We start from the raw sequence: 17,161 nt of genomic DNA on the forward strand, positions 1-17,161 counted from the left end.
GCCGACGTGGATAGTAGGGGTATGAAAAGGTCGTAGGACGCATACCGCCGCCCCTCGCGGGCTCGCTGCGCTCGCCACGCTTCAGGTTGGCGTGGATAGTGGAATTAACAAGGTCGACAGCTGTTACGTCGACTAGTGTCATTGTGAACAGGTTTAATAGTGTACCCCTAGACCCAACTAAATTTAGACGCTTTACCGTCTAAATTTAGATGCCCCCATCTTAGCGGTTTGCAGGGAGTCTGGATTTAGACGTCTAAATCTAGACTTCTAAATTGCCGGAGGAGTCTAAATTGCCGGGTTGTCAGCGGTGCGCAGGACTGCCTATTTCACTGTGGAACTACAAGTACCACAGTGACCTGTCAGCGCTGGGTGCACTGCTGCTGCCCAGCGCTATGCTGATAACGTAGCTTACATAAGGAAAGCAGCCACGCGCTGTGCTAGAGCGGCACGCGCACAGTAAACACAGAGTCTGGCATTCTGCCAAGTTTCAAAGTTTCACTGTGTGCGCGGTGGCGTCGTGAAACTACACAAGTACAGTGTGTTGCTTAGCTTTTACTGATTCCCTTATGTGATGTGTTGATGTGTTATGCAATCGGATTCGATGCAACATCTAAGTGCGATATCCATCGAATCCGATCACTTCTCATGATGCAAAACTGGCCCCCATTCAGCACCAGATGTTGCATGCTATCGTGCGATGGCACATTGGGTGCTGAAAGAGGGCAATGATGATGTCAAATGCCGATCATGTGGTCCAGGTGGTGCTGAGAAGGCAGAAGTAGACTCACCATAAGGGAGGCTAAATATACGCCGTTATTGGCTAAAACGCCACATCTGACACTGAAAAAGCAATCAGATAGGCAGTATGTAAATCAATAAGAGAGACACCCTGGGAGACAATCAGTTCGAAACACGTGTTGGCCAGCCTGTAGAGATGTCTCTTATGAAAGGAAATGCATTAATCTAAATTACATTTAATAATTGCAATTTATAATGGGGCTGATTCAAATGTCAGTAAGAATTTAGTTAGGGATCAAGCTGCAGCGAATGCACCAAATTGTATAGAAGATTAAACACTAGAGAGCATATGAAAGTGTGGACAGTGTAAATCACAGATCCCATGCATCATAGATTAACCTAATACCTATAAAAAGGATTATGAAACCACCCCACAGCACAAAATAGAGGGTGATTCGTAATAAATGTCACTCATAATCACCTTAGGAGAAAAATATACCAAATATTGTGATATGCATTAAAATAATGGGTATCTGATCCACAACACATCTCCTATTTGGACAACATAAGCTGCACACTATTCCCCTGATAACTGATCTAATTCATGACTGTCTAGAGATCACTTGATACATTGTATAACAAAGACACAACCTGTAGAATTAAAATGTATCAACCTAGCAGTTAAATTCCAGGGCAGACTGCCAGCAATACAGATGTGACTGTAATGCCCCTTTCAGACCACACTTAAAAACTGGTATTTTGCCGATTTTTAACCTTTTTAAAATGGTAATTGTGCGGTCTGAAAGGTGCAGGACCACTTAACCGTTTTACAAAAGCCGATTTTGTAAAACGGTTAAAATGGAGGCTCCTACCCATTTCAGACCAGGTATTTTGGCATCAAAATCGGGTCTGAAATGGTATTTAGGACCCAGCCAATAGGCTGGGTCCTAAATTCAGCGCAGTGAATATTTAATGAGCTCATTAAATATTCATTGCACTGGAGCCCCCCGCCACCGCCACCACCGCCGCCGCCCCCCCCCCCCCCCCCCCCCGCGCGCGGGTTAACATCTCCGCCCCCCCCCCCCCCCCCCGTGCAGATGGTACCTCCTGAGGATCCCGGCAGTATGGACGGCTGGCTGCGCTTATGAAAAAAAAAGGGACTTTCGGAAAATGGCTGCCCCATAGGAAAACTTGTTTAAAAAAAACTGTCTTTCGTATGGGGGCAGCCATTGGAAAATGGCTGCCCCCGTATGAAAGACAGTTTTTTTAAACAAGTTTTCCTATGGGGCAGCCATTTTCCGAAAGTCCCTTTTTTTCATAAACGCAGCCAGTCGTTCATACTGCCGGGATCCTCAGGAGGTACCGGCTGCACGGGAAGGGGGGGGGTGTGTTAACCCACGGGGGGGGGGTAAACACATTGGGGGGTTGTTAGTCCTAGGGGGGGTGTTAACACACGGGGGAGGGGTTAACGGGGAGGGTTGTTGTGTGTTAACCCGCGGGCGGGGGGGGTAGGGGGGGCGCGCTGAAGACTGGGTTTGACCCTGCATTTGGAAAGTTTCCAAAAACGGGTCTGCCAGTGTCCAAAAAAAACGCACTTAAACGGTAATATAAACGGTAATATCCCGGGGAGCTGCCGGGCGGCTCGGAGGAGAATTGGGTATGGGGGCCTTAACACCTGTGGTTACAGAGTGTAGGTAAGCAGAGTAGACATCAATAAGATATACTTAGAGCAGACAGCACAACCAAAACTAGCACAACAGTCATGGGCAGATTCATGGGTGGGACATGTTTTTTAATCTTTATGGTCAAAGCTGGCCACTCCTCTGACAGGGTCTGCACCAGACCGAAGGTCGAGAGGGATGTCCAGAGCTGCCCCTGCTTTGGGCCTGGTCATCGTGGCAGGCCTACACGCAGCTGCAAATCAGAAGGGGAGTGACCAGAGCTGCAGCAGCTGGGAGCCCAGTCATCAGGGCGAGAGTGACATGTGGTAGCGCAAGGAGAGCGGGGTCCAGAGATGCCGCAGAGGTGTCGATGTACAGGCAAAAGCAACCAGACCCTCTGGGACATGCAGCCATACCATCTGCTGGAAGCCAGACCCAGGCTCTGTGACACAATCTTCCTCCTTGGTCCTCCTATTAAGGTATGACCAAGACTCCTCCCACTGTGCCCGGCTGCAGCTGTTTACAGCCGGACCTGCGGCCACGCATAGAGAGCAGTGACCGGAGCTGCTGCAGTTGGGTGCCAGGATGCGCAAGCATGATAAAGATTTCCTGCACAGACCTTGCTGTGCAGAAGTGAAGAAGTGGGGGATCAAGTACAGTTGGAGAGTCTGTGGGGCAGGCAGTAAAAAGCAGATCAGTGTTTAAGCCTTCCCCTGCCCAGTGTCTCCCCACCACTACTGCTGCCCAGTGTCTCTGCCTTTCTTCTTCAACCAACCCTGATCACATCTCACTACTCCCCTCAGCCAGTGAACATACAGATGACCGGCAGTCATCCAGAGGGATGACTGCCCCACTAATCTTCCCTTCTAGGGAATGTGTGCTGTGTACACATGGTGTGATTCATTGTCACTATATAGTCCAAATCGAATAAAAAATGACCCTGAATTGCAGTTTTAGCATCCTCCCATCCTCCTGCCATCCCTCCCTCCTTCCTGGCCAATGCCGGGAACCCGCAGGGTCCCAACGACCATCGATATAAAATCGTTATCGACGGCTGCCGGGTCAGCCCTTAAGTAGAACCCATAACCCCATACCCTGCTGTCTAATCCTAACCCACACCAGCCCCACATCCTGACCATAAAACCCCTTTCATAACCCTCCCTCTCCATAGCCTAACCATAAACTTCACCTCCTTGCAGCTTAACTCTCCCCTCTTTGCAGCCTAAACCCTATATCTCCCCACTAGTGCATAAATGTACCCCACCCCCTATCCCCGGCTGACCTCTTCCTGCATACTCACTGATCAGGATTCTGTCTGTATCTTGATGCTTTTGATTATGACACAACAGTCTTCTGATGGCAGTTGTGATGCCAGCATCAGTATACTGACCACCACCATCCTGGCTTTATACCCCTAGTTAGTCCAGTTACATTGATCATATATTCCTATATAGGGTGGCAAACCCTGGGATCAGCATCAGCGGGATCCTGGGATTTGGCCCCAAAATGTCTGGGATTTCAGAATTAGGCTGCCACTGGCCACCTGACCATGTAAGTAAATGTGCCCGGCAGCCGGTGTGGGGACCGGGGGGACACCAGCTAAGTAGGGAACCAATCCCAGGAATCCCGGCATTGAGAATTTTTCAATCACATATCCTGGGATTGAAAAAATGCCCAGGGATTGCCATCCCTATTCCCATACAAGGGAGGCCAAGCACATTTTTATAGAGCATGTGTGCTTTCAGCACATGCTCAAGAACTCCTTCCTCTAAATTCCCTCTATGGTGAGCCCCTGTAATTTTTTTTCTAGATCTGCCCCAATGCAGAATATAGAAGTCCAATACTGGTAAAATGACTGCAAATGTATTCCATTCAACTACTGTGCTACTTAATGATCAAGTAGAATATGAATACTGTAAAAAACAATCAGAAGGGGAGACTAATTTAAAACACTCCTGGAGACTTGCTGCTGCTGCATGCTAAATCTGGCTGCATATGTATCTGAAAAAGGAGCAGGGTTTTCAATCCGCTTGAAGTCTAGACACCTTTGTTGAATCGATGCTCGAAGCCGGGGGAGGGAGCTACAGGCTGAAACAGCCTTCCCTTTATACTGGTCTTCCCCCACATGGTTCTAATGAGCCCTGTGCAAAATGATTGATTACACTCAGCCTGTGCTCAATGGACTGGTGGCAGCAGTGTCCACGACAGCCGCCGCAGGCCCTCTCCCAAACCTGCGGTGGGACAGCGATTTAAATGTTCTCACAGAGAGCTCTTACTTGCCCCTTGATGCTGGCTAGGGTTGCCAATCCTGGAGCACTTTTTCAATCCCATGACGGGTTCTGTGCAGCTGCTTGGCCTGCGCAGCGTGATCTCTGGCCTCGTCACGCTGTGCAGAGCCACACTGCCTGGGAAGGGAGAAGCCAGGCACACCCTCAGATGCTGCCCTGCATTAGACTGCGCATGCACAGTCTAATCCTGAGATCCCGGGATTGGAAACTCCAATCCCGGGATTGAAATCCCAGCGCTTTAGGGGTCAAATCCTGGGATTCCGCCGATCCCAGGATTGGCCACCCTAATGCTGGCCACGCTGTCCTTGGGGTTCAATGACCTGTGGTGCTAGCGTGCTGTGAAGTCCCTCAGCTGAAAGACCCACAACATGAAGCTGCATGCACATCAGTGTAAAAAAGAAAACAATTTAAAAACAAAAAAAAAAACTTATGGGTTTGCTCCAGCAATCCCTGCTAAATAACATGGTGCACCAGCTTTCTGCTGGCACCAACAAAAAAACTGATGAGCTGAGCATGGAGGCGGGGTTATATGGGAGAGGAGCCGTGCATCTTGGGAGTCCCAAGCAGATTTGGAGCAGTTTTTTACACAAAACAATCCTTTTAATAAGGGCTGCCACCAGAAATTTTGGGGCCGAGGACTGATTTCTAGTCTGGGGTCTGGGTTCTGGGTTCTGGATTCTGCCCCCCCCCCCCCCCCCCCCACACACACACAGCCCGGCTCCCCCATCCACTGTGTTACCTGCGCTGCTCAGTATGATAGCTCGGATTGGCTCACCACCTAGTGCCACATATTAATTGGCTGCCAGCATCCTCCAGGAGCAGGGCTTTGTTCAGCCACTGAGCAGTGCAGGCAGCACAGCGGAGGAGGGCGCGTTGGGCAAAATGAGTGGCCCGAGCTCTTATCTCTCTCTCAGAGAGTCTGGGCCTGGGACAGCTATACCCAGAGCACCCCCATAATGGCGGCACAGCTTTTAATACATTTCAGTGCCACTAAAATAATGTGAAGAGGGTGTGAAAATTAAATTTTCCCATTACTTTTGTAAAAATAATGTTGATAAATCTGTACCACAGTGCGAAGGATGATTCATTTTTCCATTTAGCTCTCATTCGGAGTGCCAACAGTAATTTGTTTACCCAGGAGTTTCCTATATGTTTGGGTTCAGGCTCAGACACTCAGGAAAGCAGACTTTACTATTTTTCTTTCATTTCAGTCAAAGACTTCTCCCAGATTAAGTACACTTATACCCCTTTTAATCAGTCATTCACTGTTATCTAAACAGACGGCTGATCAACTTTTATGCCACCAGCATTTCCAAACCAGGATACTTGCTCCATTAACCGGTATTGATCAACAGAGTCAAGAGCTCATGTACAGGCAGCCTCTCTGATCGGCTAAAGGTACAAGCGATCTGATTGGCTCAAAAGCAGGTGCAGTGTTTTAATTGGCTGCCAGTGTCCTGCATTGAAGAAGCCTGTGCTTCGTTCAGTGCACCGAGCAGACCAGTGGAGGCAGTCGGGATGGTTACGGTGAGCCAAATTAGCTGCCCGGGCCCTTCCAGAGGGCACCCCCCCTAGCTCTTGCCATATTTTGGCATGTCACATTAAAATGTGTTATTGAGTACTTTCCTCAAACTGCACCATTCAAATAAACTTTTACCTATAGTACAGTGTAGGTAGTTTATTGAATTTGGGACAAGTGAAATAAGACCATTCCAAGGACAGATATTGCTTTTATGATGATACTCACCCGTGGCTGTAGGTTGTGCCAGGCTGGCTGAATTTGACTCCAATCCCATACTGCAAGGTCCAGTTCTACTTCTCCCAAGAAAATGTTTTTTGCAAGTGATCCCCGATGCCACACGGACAGGTTTAGAAAACGGCTTTGTAGCTCTGATCTCTCAAGCTTGTACTATGATGAAGGAAGAGACAAGGTTACAGATACCAGCACCTACAGTAACCTAAATGCTACATTACAGAAAGCTTGCTTGTAGTCAGAATTTAGTGCAGCATATTGTGGCTAAGGGAACCAGTAAAGATGTTGCCTCTAGCAACCAATTAGCTTCTACCTATAATTTTATAGAATGTAAATGTACTAAGCGAGCTAGAATATAATTGTTTGATATGGGTAACTATATACTTATCCTCTATTTAGAAGATTTCTTGCATTTCCCCCATATAATATTTCTACAGCTCAGTGTGTCCAGGTTTCTGCTTATAGAAATCTGTAACCAGGAATGCTTATTTACTAGAATTCTGGCTGCTGATACATTTAAGCATGACCATCATGACCCAGAGGGATTGCGGGGTAGCCAATCACATTTGTCATTAGTAGCCATTGGACGCTTTAAGACAGTGACAGCACCGCAGCCCCCTGAGCCAAGACTGAGGGCACTGATCTTAAATTCAATAGTTTTTATTAAGTTTTACATAATAAAACATAGAACAACAAACCAAAAATAAAGCAGCTAAGGTACACATAGGACACAATGTAATATGCATTAACGTATACTGTACATATTAGAAGAGCATATATTTTTTGACTCCTATAACATAATTGTACTATCACAATTACCCAAAGGTGCAATTCAGGTTTGACCATACAAAGGTATTTAGGAGTGTATAGTATACTGAAATAGTATTTGTATATTAAGGTATTCAAAACCCACATATTTATTATTTATTTATTTATTAAAAGTTTCTTATATAGTACTGTGCATACATATTCCGCAGCGCTTTACAAAGCATAGTTATGAGCAAAAACACATAACGAATTACAGGACAACACAGTTTAGGACAAGTACATGGTAAATACGGATAGTTGCATCAGGGGACAGGACACTGAAGCAATCATCAGGGTGGCAGAGGTTTATATATTCTAAGAAAGGCACATGAGGAGAGAGGGCCCTGCTCATGAGAGCTTACATTCTAAAGGGGAGGGTTATACAGACAGGGGTGACACAGAAGGGAAAGAAGTGGGCATAAACATTAACGTTAGGATGACAGATGGTAAGGTTTTATACAATTTGTAACAGAATTTTTGGGGAAGGTATAAATATTGCGCTGTGAGGTGTAAGGGGGGGCAGAGTTTACAGAACCTCAGAGATAATCCTTACTCTTAGTGAGGGAGAGTGGAAAATGCAAAGAAGAGATCAGGGGATGCAGTGGTTTATTGGGGGGGACCACCCAAAGTAATACTTTTGTACAAATGTATGTACCTCAACTAAAATTACCAGAGTATAAAAAGATATGATTTATTCAGAATTTATACATTTTAAGAACAATCAGTACATGAAGATGATTCTCCAAGTAAGTTCAGAATCAATATTTTTCCATAATCACAGGTAAGTACCATACAATTTCATATCAGATGACGCTGAATATACAAAAACATAACGCGTTTCGTCTTATGACTTCCTCTGGGTGACCAATGACGGATAATAATAATAATAATGAGAAGGATCTGGATGTATGATTTCAAATACAATTATTCAAAATCACATACACAGAGAAGCATGGATGAGGCCATGAAACATAAATGGTCTTAAGGATTTATTGACCACTGTGTCCTGTATGACAATCTCCTTATCTTGCTCATCAAAAATATGTGAAACTCACAAATTGCTAGAATGGAATATAACATTTTATGGCAGATACTGGGCGTTTCAGGAAAACATCATCAGGTCTATCATGATGTGATAAGGTAAACGGAGTTAAACCATAGTTAAACCATAGAAAGACAAACTCAGTCCATATGCGCTTAAAGAAAATGTTCCAAACCAATGTTCTCCACTCTTTCTTTCCACATCAATGGCTCGAGTATATGAAAAGAAGAAGAGAACACACAATTGTAATGTAATGACAATACTGAAGTTCTCCTCCAAACGTGCAGGGGAATATTTTAGAAGATGGTGCTCCCAGAGTTCCCAGCTGATCCAAGGGTCATCAAAAATGGGTCACCACACTCTTGTGAGTATAAGCAAATGCTTACATGTATGCTTACATGAATATACTTAGGTCAACTCATATAAAGGTATCTTTATAGGGTATGGAGTCTCACAGACATCTTCCAGATATAAAAAGGTTTTATTCCAATAAAACACGGTGTAGGCCACAATCTTTAACAGCAGAAATCACCACACTAGTTGGAACCCGGGTAACATGTGAGTAATACACCGTGTTTTATTGGAATAAAACCTTTTTATATCTGGAAGATGTCTGTGAGACTCCATACCCTATAAAGATACCTTTATATGAGTTGACCTAAGTATATTCATGTAAGCATACATGTAAGCATTTGCTTATACTCACAAGAGTGTGGTGACCCATTTTTGATGACCCTTGGATCAGCTGGGAACTCTGGGAGCACCATCTTCTAAAATATTCCCCCGCACGTTTGGAGGAGAACTTCAGTATTGTTATTACATTACAATTGTGTGTTCTCTTCTTCTTTTCATATACTCGAGCCATTGATGTGGAAAGAAAGAGTGGAGAACATTGGTTTGGAACATTTTCTTTAAGCGCATATGGACTGAGTTTGTCTTTCTATTGTATATTTGGATGGTCCGGTGACCATTATCTGAGTCTTTTGCTGCATCAAGATTACAGCGCCAGTGGTGAAATTATTTCTTTTTTGTTACATAGTTAAACCAACCTTAAGAGTTTCGTTGAAGAGAGGATCCAAAGTCTTTTTTTTCACCTTTGTTTTCCTCTTGCCTTGCACCGATTTATCAGGGAGTAAATAACATTTCATGTACCTGGGAGTGTGGGGAAGAAAACTTAAGAGAATTGTCCCTCTTCTGCTAATATTAAGACTGACTTTAAGTGTACTATAATTTATGTTATATCCCTCTGACACTGTAAGTATCTCTGGGCCTGTTCTGTTAGCAAGGCTGCAATTTATGAAGATGGACAAAACTATGCTGCACTGCAGGTGGGGCAGATGTAACATGTGCAGAGAGAGTTAGATTTGGGTGAGGTATTTTGTTTCTGTGCAGGGTAAATACTCGTTGCTTTATTCTTACACTTCAATTTAGATTTCAGTTTGAACCAACCTCCCCTATACTGTATCTAACCCTCTGTACTGTAACTGTTACATTTCCCTCATCTGCAGGGCAGCATGGTTTTGTCCATCTGCACAAATTGTAGCCATACTCACATGTCTGCATCGTGCCCTCTATCTCTTCAATATATACATATTCTCCGTAGCACTGCCCACTTACTTCCAGCTATTTCTCTCCACACCCCCCCTCTTACTCACGGGTTAGAAGTCAGGTTATGTGCTGCTGTTAGGTCCCTGCATTGTATAATCAGAACTCTCAGCTCCTTTTTGGGTGCATCATATTGAAGTGAAAACTGGATCCAGCCTTGGACCTCTAGTGAGCGGAAATCCCCTGCACTGAACAGGCTCATCATGCTGCCCGAGAGCTGTATAAAGAAGCAGGGATTTGACAATCTGATCATCGTTAATAAATAAACAATGGTTATAACATAGTGATGACAGAACATTTGGTGTTGTTTGACAGTAGCAACAATGCACAGAGAGACAAAGTAGTGAACAATCCCCCAATATTTATGGTCTTCATTGATTGTAAGCATCACAATCTTATTGCTCAAGTCCTAAGGTACCTTAGTGATGCCATTCAAAATGAGGTTTTAGTTGCATAGTGATTGACAGTTAGGGACCGTTTGGGGAGGTAACAGGGTGTGGCCGGAAAAAAAATAGGCATGTCATGACCATTTTGATGTGTGTCTCAGTTTACAACTGCTATCTCTTATGCAGAAAACTAGGCCCGATGTATTAAATCCTGCGACATTCTTCAAAATCATACGAGCAGGAGAGTCGATTATCGAAAGATCTGTAACCACTACTGAATATGCCGTTTCTTGGATAAATATTTCATAAACAAATTCACAGCTGGGAATGCATTAGCTTCCATCTGTAAATCAGACCCACTGTCAGTAATTACTAGAATTGTCAAAGCACCTATAACAAACTGTCATTATTACTCTACACTTTAAGTTACTAACTGCTCCAGGTATATAATGAATTGTGACACTAAATAAAATGGTGGCACAATAGCGGCTACTGCTTATAAGTGATAACCATTATATATATATATATATATATATATATATATATATATGTCTCAACTGTGCAGTATGCCGCTCACTTAGCACTGGCGCAGATTTCCCACACCCACATACGGGTGTTAGGATCCCGATTAAACGTCGAGTCACATGTACGACCAAGTACATTGTGTATCTCATTACATGCCCCTGTGGACTCGGATACGTCGGTAAAACCGACCGTACCTTGAGGGAACGTATAGCAGGCCATAAATCCACTCTCAGAGCAGCATTTGCCAGCGGCAGGAGTGATCAGCCTGTCACTAGGCATTTTGTCAACAATGGGCACAACATATCCATGCTCAAATACATGATCATTGATCATGAACCTGATAACTTGCGTAGAGGTGACCGTTCGCTCCGCCTCCTGCAGAGAGAAGCCAGGTGGATACACCGGCTTGGTACTTTGTCCCCTAAAGGCTTAAATGAAGCTACAGGCTTCCACTGCTTTTTGTGATTTTGCACTGCATAGCACATGTATCATTTTATACCGTGATGCTCTCTGACATCAGCTTCTAGCCCCATATATCCTCGGTTCTTTACATATATATATACATGTATTCTCGCAGTGTTTACTTAAGCAGTAATATGCTTTAACATTATAATACTATTTCATCATTTATGCTTTCCGTTTGTATGCATTATATTCTGTTTTTATTCCTGTTCATTTATGTTTACCACACGTATTTTGTTTACAACAGGTCTCCTTGGTTACCGGGAGGGTGGTGCGCGCCTATGGGCTAGATGTGAAGATGACGCAGCAGGAAGTAGGCGACACAGCACTGGCATTGCGTTGTCCTAGCAATCAGCGCTGTTAGATCGCGTCATCACCTGGGCGTGCTGGACCTGACCGGAAGCCGATGACCGTGTGCACGGAGGGGTGAGTTGTATGTTTGTCTGTCTATATATACATGTATTGTACATCACTCTTTATCCTGATGAAGATGCATTAAAGCATCGAAAACATTTGATCACCATTGAGTTTCTCTAAAGTTCGTTCAGCCTCCGTGGGTATATATATATATATATATATATATATATATATATATATATATATATATATATATATATATATATATATATATACACATACATACATATACATAAAAAAGGGACTACAGGAAAGACATTCATTAATGGAGCACCTCATCTCCATCACCTGGAAATCTAACATTCTAAGAAGAATCCAAATAACAAAAGATATGCAATAAAAAGCATTAACTATTAACACGTTCTATATCTGCACCCAAGTGACACAAGATAATGTATGAGGTATAATCCTTTACACCAGTAAAATTATTTTGTGTCACTTGGGTGCATATGGAATGTGTTTATTAGGAAATGCTTTTCATGGCATATCTTTTATTATCTGGGTGTTATTTTGGTGTTTTGGATGTACACCTATTTAATACAACTATTAGCTGCACTCTTTTTATTGTGCAGTAGTCTAAGGTACTTTCAGCTTACATGTAACTAATAGAGATTCTGAATACTTATATATATGTGTGCCATGAATAACAAACACCCCATAAGTAGAGTCCAGGACCTCTACAGTGATACAATTACACTTTTTCTGGATAACAGAAAGCATTGGCCTAGTTGTCAGTACTCAATGGGTTCCAGTCTTTCCATAGTTACTTACTACAGTGATACAACACAATAAAAGGAAAAAGATAATAGTGTAAAGACAAGATTCCATTTTCTTACAGATTTATTGCCCAGAGTTGGCACTGATGGGCTGTTGTTGAGACTCCTATGTCCTTTACCTCCAGGGCCATTCATGATCGCCAGGTCATTACCAGTAGGATTTACCTGAAGAAAGTAAATGTCAAACACAGGACAGTACCATATGTGCTGTATGGAATCTCCTACAGATGCTGGTACCTCACCTCTCCTGTAAGAGCGACTGGTGATAAGTTTATCTCTTCCATGTCCATTTCTCCAATACTAGGGATACGACGGCGGACAGGAATAAGGTCTAGTCGTACATGGTGACAAGGTGTAAAGAGAAAATTACAAAGGCCTTGCAAACATGTAGTACTGCAGAAGTAACTGTTAAGGGTTTTTCAGTATCAGAATCTTTCCTCCATTACCACATAATAATGCACCTAAACAAAGGAACTTTTAATAGATGCCAATGAGAATTGCAAAGCAGGGCTGCAACTATGGGGTGGGCTGGGGGCTGGCATGCCCTGGGTGCTGGATATGAAAACATGGAGCAAAGCCAAATGACTGCATTACCCCAGGTGACGAAGATCATAGCTGCAGCCCTACTTTGCCTTCAGATGGAGGATTATGTGTTACTGAACGGAGCATGACAGAAAAGTTATTGTTATCAGAGATGTTAGGATTCAGCCTTAGATGGAATATAAGTAAAATAATGTGTGTCAGGCTTAAGACAGAAACAGGGGGGCAGATTTACAGTATTTAGCCTGGTGAAGTGATAACGTTGCTGGCGATAACACAGAGGTCATTCTGTTCCTAACTGTCAAGTTACAAACTGGTTTTGTAAAATGTCAGTTAGGAGTTTAATGGCTGGTGTGTTATCATCACACTCCACTTTATCACTTCTCCAAGCTTAAAGAATCTGCCACGGATTGACAAGATGAATAGCACAGCATGGTTACTAACCTGGTGTGTGTTCCTCTTTTGAAGAACTGTAACCATCCTGCAGGGGAAAAGAGATGCTGACATTAACCACAAAGCCTCTCAGAGATGGGCACATGCTATCAATAGGATATAATGGGCCTCATTCTGAGTTGAGCACAATGTCGATGTTCTCTTAGCTGAGCGATGTTTTTTTTATCTGCACATGCGCCTAAGAAATGGAAAAGTCCCACAATCACTTTGTGGCAGAAGATGCCCACACTTACTAAAGGCAAATGGCTTCGCCTAGACCCACCTACCCCTTAAAGTTAAACAATGCACTTTAATGATAGTTTATTGAAATATTGGCCCTTCAGGCTCACTGGAAAGTTACCTTTCAGAATAACTGAGGTCTGTCTGTGTCATAGGAAGAGGCCCAGACACAGATTGTTGGAGGTCATCTTGCAACCATAATTACCAACAATTCTACAGGTCACTTTGGTGGCGGCAGCTCAATATTACAGCCAATATTCCATGGTGTGGCCGGCATATATAATAAACACACAAACTCCTAATGATTGAAGTATTTACAGTAACCTGACATATTTTAGTATTTTTGGTTTGTGCTTGGCGATAGGTAAAAGTACATTTAAACAGTACTAATAGCAAACATACTGTACTATTTGAAGAGTATAATATAACTGCATATGATTTACTACTCCCCACCCACTCACAAAATCATAAAGCAAGAGGCAAGGCTAGAAATTATGTAATTCAAGGCAAACTACACCATAATACCCCTGCTAGCTTCCCAGGGGGTAGTAAATGCAGGGCCTGATTAAAGGTTCCAGGTGCCCAAGGCAAATACACATGTACAGTGGCTGCCCTTGTAATGCTGCTAACACATGTGTATGGCTGCTGGGAATCGCCAGGCATACTGCCCATATGTATGTAACAACGGTCATACAGCTGGGATCTAATGCTTGTGGTGTGTGAAAGAGACTTTGGCTTTAGGCTGACCTACTGGTGCTGGAGCAAAATGTACATAAAGTAATGGTTCCATCAGTAAGTTACATTGACAACGCCATCTAGCAGTCCCCTTTACCCCTCCCCCCCACAGTACACCAGGATAGGTGATAGCTAACAAGCATAGAATGGTTTTAACTTTATTCCTCGGCTGTCATCTGCAAGTCGACAAAAATTGTCTAGTGTGTATGCACCAAAACAGATCTGCCAGATTGTGCAAATGTGCGGGCATATCTATGATGGGTGCAGACATTTAATTATACTCACCTCTCCATCGGTCCAGCGACAGCAAAAATTCACTAGGAAAATTTTCCTGTGATGCACACATGCATAATAGAGGTGTCCCCTGGAATGCGCCATGGGTGCCATGTTCCTGGAGACCTGCACATGCGCAGTATACTCTGGCACAATGCTGGAGCCTAGTGCACTGCAGGAGAGAAAGGGGCCCGATTGGAGCGCCTCTGTGCACCCATTCTTTTTTACCCCTTGAGCCAGTCCATGGTTCTTATAATCTAACACTGTATACTGTATGTGATGTGGTCAAAATCAGTTTATTATGTATACACATACCTGTACGTCATCATCAGATTGTTGTGGTGTTAGGTTGCTGGATAACCTTTGACAAATGTCATAAAGAAAACAACAAAAAAAGATACTTTGTTATATAATTGAAAATGTACAATGTGAATATACAGTATGTACAGTATTAATTAAAAAAAAAAGCAATGTATTCCCAGGTCATCTGTGTTCACACAGGACCTGGATCTTCCGGTGATCTGGGTCTTCCATCTAACAGTGGATACTTGGACATAAAGGTGAGCTCAGGGAGGACAAATGTCCCATGGAGCAGAAGGTTAAGTGGTGAGTTTGACTGGGGCAGGACACTTGTCACACCATGATGTTGGTGTGAGAAGGAGAGCTCAGGAAGGGCAGACAACTCCCATGGAGCATACGGGTCATCTCCAAGTGCTACTGAGCCCACCAATAGGCTACTTTTAGGCATGAGTCATCATGATCCAGGTCAGGCCTTCACAGATGAGAAATAGGAATAACCCTGGTAGCGGCCGGGGTTGAGGCCCCAGCAATTAAGACCTGGTAGAACCCCAGTATTATCCAAGGTTTTTCACTCACTGTGAAAAGGGGGAATTCACAGGATGAAGCCTTATATTGCTTTGCCCAAATATTTTTATGATTAGCACATTTCTTAACAGATTGCAAATTCTTTATTCCAGAAAAGCAGAGAAATATTGTATTATTAAGAAATTAATATATGTGCAGCTAAATAACCTGAGAATATGTCATAAGCGCAGGGGCCTGATTCAGAGATGTTGTATGCTGTGGAGATCATTATTGCCACTGCGCATGTGTATAAGTCACACTGCGCATGTGTCACAATGGTCTTTCTGAGGCGGTCACAATGTGAGTGAGGGAGTTTTTGTGGGAGGTATCACGGAAGTAACCACTCAAACACTTGCATGTCATACCATTCCACAGCTTACGCCTGAGATCCAATGCGCAGTTACCATGCTATTGGCATCTTACGATGTAGATTATTTACCGAAGTGTACCTGATGTCTTCGTCTTCTTACCCACAAACCCGATCTCAGATGCCTGAATTCAGCATCCCAGTGGCTGGAATATTTACATATTTTCTCTGAGCTGCTGCACATTGAATCAAGGCTGTGGTGTTGTTTGTGGTCTCTGAATCAGGCCCAGTTTTCCATCCTGTTCCTGTCATTGTATCTAACTTTAAATTCCTATTCCTTCATGCTTTACCTTAGTACCGACTCGTCCTCATCAGTTTCGTCACTGTCATAATCCCCGTTTAGTTCAGATTCATCCAGACCCCAATTCTGGTCCCATTCACCTTTTGAAACAAGTGTGTACAAAGCTGTAATCTTTTTCTTCATATATTATTATTAATTTATTAACAGTTTCTTATATAGCGCACACAGATTCCGCAGCGCTTTACAGAGTATAGTTGAACATTCACATCTGTCCCTGCCCCAGGGGAGCTTACAATCTATATTCCCTACCACATGTACACGCGCACAGACATTCTAGGGTTCATTTGTTGGGAGCCAATTAAACTACCAGTTTATTTTTGGATTGTGGGAGGAAACCGGAGAACCCGGAGGAAACCCACGCAAGTACAGGGAGAATATACAAACTCCGCACAGTTAGGGTCATGGTGCAAATAGAACCCATGACATTATTTACAGCTCTTGCATGTTTTTTCACTGCATATGCTTAATAATAAATCTGTACACATGTCAGTGGCTGCATGAGCATAAAAGGATAGCATTGGGAAATCCATAGTTTGATTTCAGACTGATCTCTTGTATTAGGGTTGGTGCACTGATAATGGGAGCATTGGATGGGAGCATTGCAGTCACATAGATATGTAGAACTCTGTATATGGCTAAATGCAGGCCTGATACTAGGAATTTCGGCACCCGGGGCATGCGACCCCTTAGCGCTCCTAGCTGCAGTCCTGGTAAACATGTAAATTTAGTCCTCTGCACAAAAGGGGGCATTCAGGTTGCACCTGTGCCCTTCCTCGCAAAGTACTGATTTTGCACTTTTGGGAATGTGCAGGACCCAGTCAGGACCCCAGCGCAGGATGCAGATCTGCATCTAATGGTCATTGATTATCAGTCTGATGCCATTTCAGGAGTGAAGATGGAGTGGTACCAGGCTTTGTTTGGAAAAAACCGGGGGGTCGCCATCATTCAA

The 17,161-nt window shown here is 43.6% G+C and overlaps 1 protein-coding gene across 3 annotated transcripts in view; it reads right to left on the reverse strand.

Moving 5' to 3' along the window:
• SYTL1 (synaptotagmin like 1) overlaps positions 1-17,161 on the reverse strand; it is a 51,735-nt gene that overhangs the window by 11,122 nt on the left and 23,452 nt on the right. For all 3 annotated transcript variants that reach the window (XR_014470408.1, XR_014470409.1, XM_083173317.1), the window contains exons 4-11: positions 16,202-16,292; positions 14,996-15,041; positions 13,445-13,481; positions 12,703-12,791; positions 12,521-12,625; positions 9,945-10,111; positions 9,339-9,441; positions 6,435-6,596 (exon numbers count right to left, since the gene is read on the reverse strand). Coding sequence is in view for 1 of the 3 variants with exons in the window: in XM_083173317.1 (XP_083029443.1) it covers positions 6,435-6,596; positions 9,339-9,441; positions 9,945-10,111; positions 12,521-12,625; positions 12,703-12,791; positions 13,445-13,481; positions 14,996-15,041; positions 16,202-16,292 (800 nt within the window). In the remaining 2 variants the exon portion in view is untranslated. The remainder of the gene's footprint in view (positions 1-6,434; positions 6,597-9,338; positions 9,442-9,944; positions 10,112-12,520; positions 12,626-12,702; positions 12,792-13,444; positions 13,482-14,995; positions 15,042-16,201; positions 16,293-17,161) is intronic.

Source organism: Crinia signifera, chromosome 2 (genome assembly GCF_055691185.1).
Source record: "Crinia signifera chromosome 2, ASM5569118v1, whole genome shotgun sequence".
NCBI lineage: Eukaryota > Metazoa > Chordata > Amphibia > Anura > Myobatrachidae > Crinia > Crinia signifera.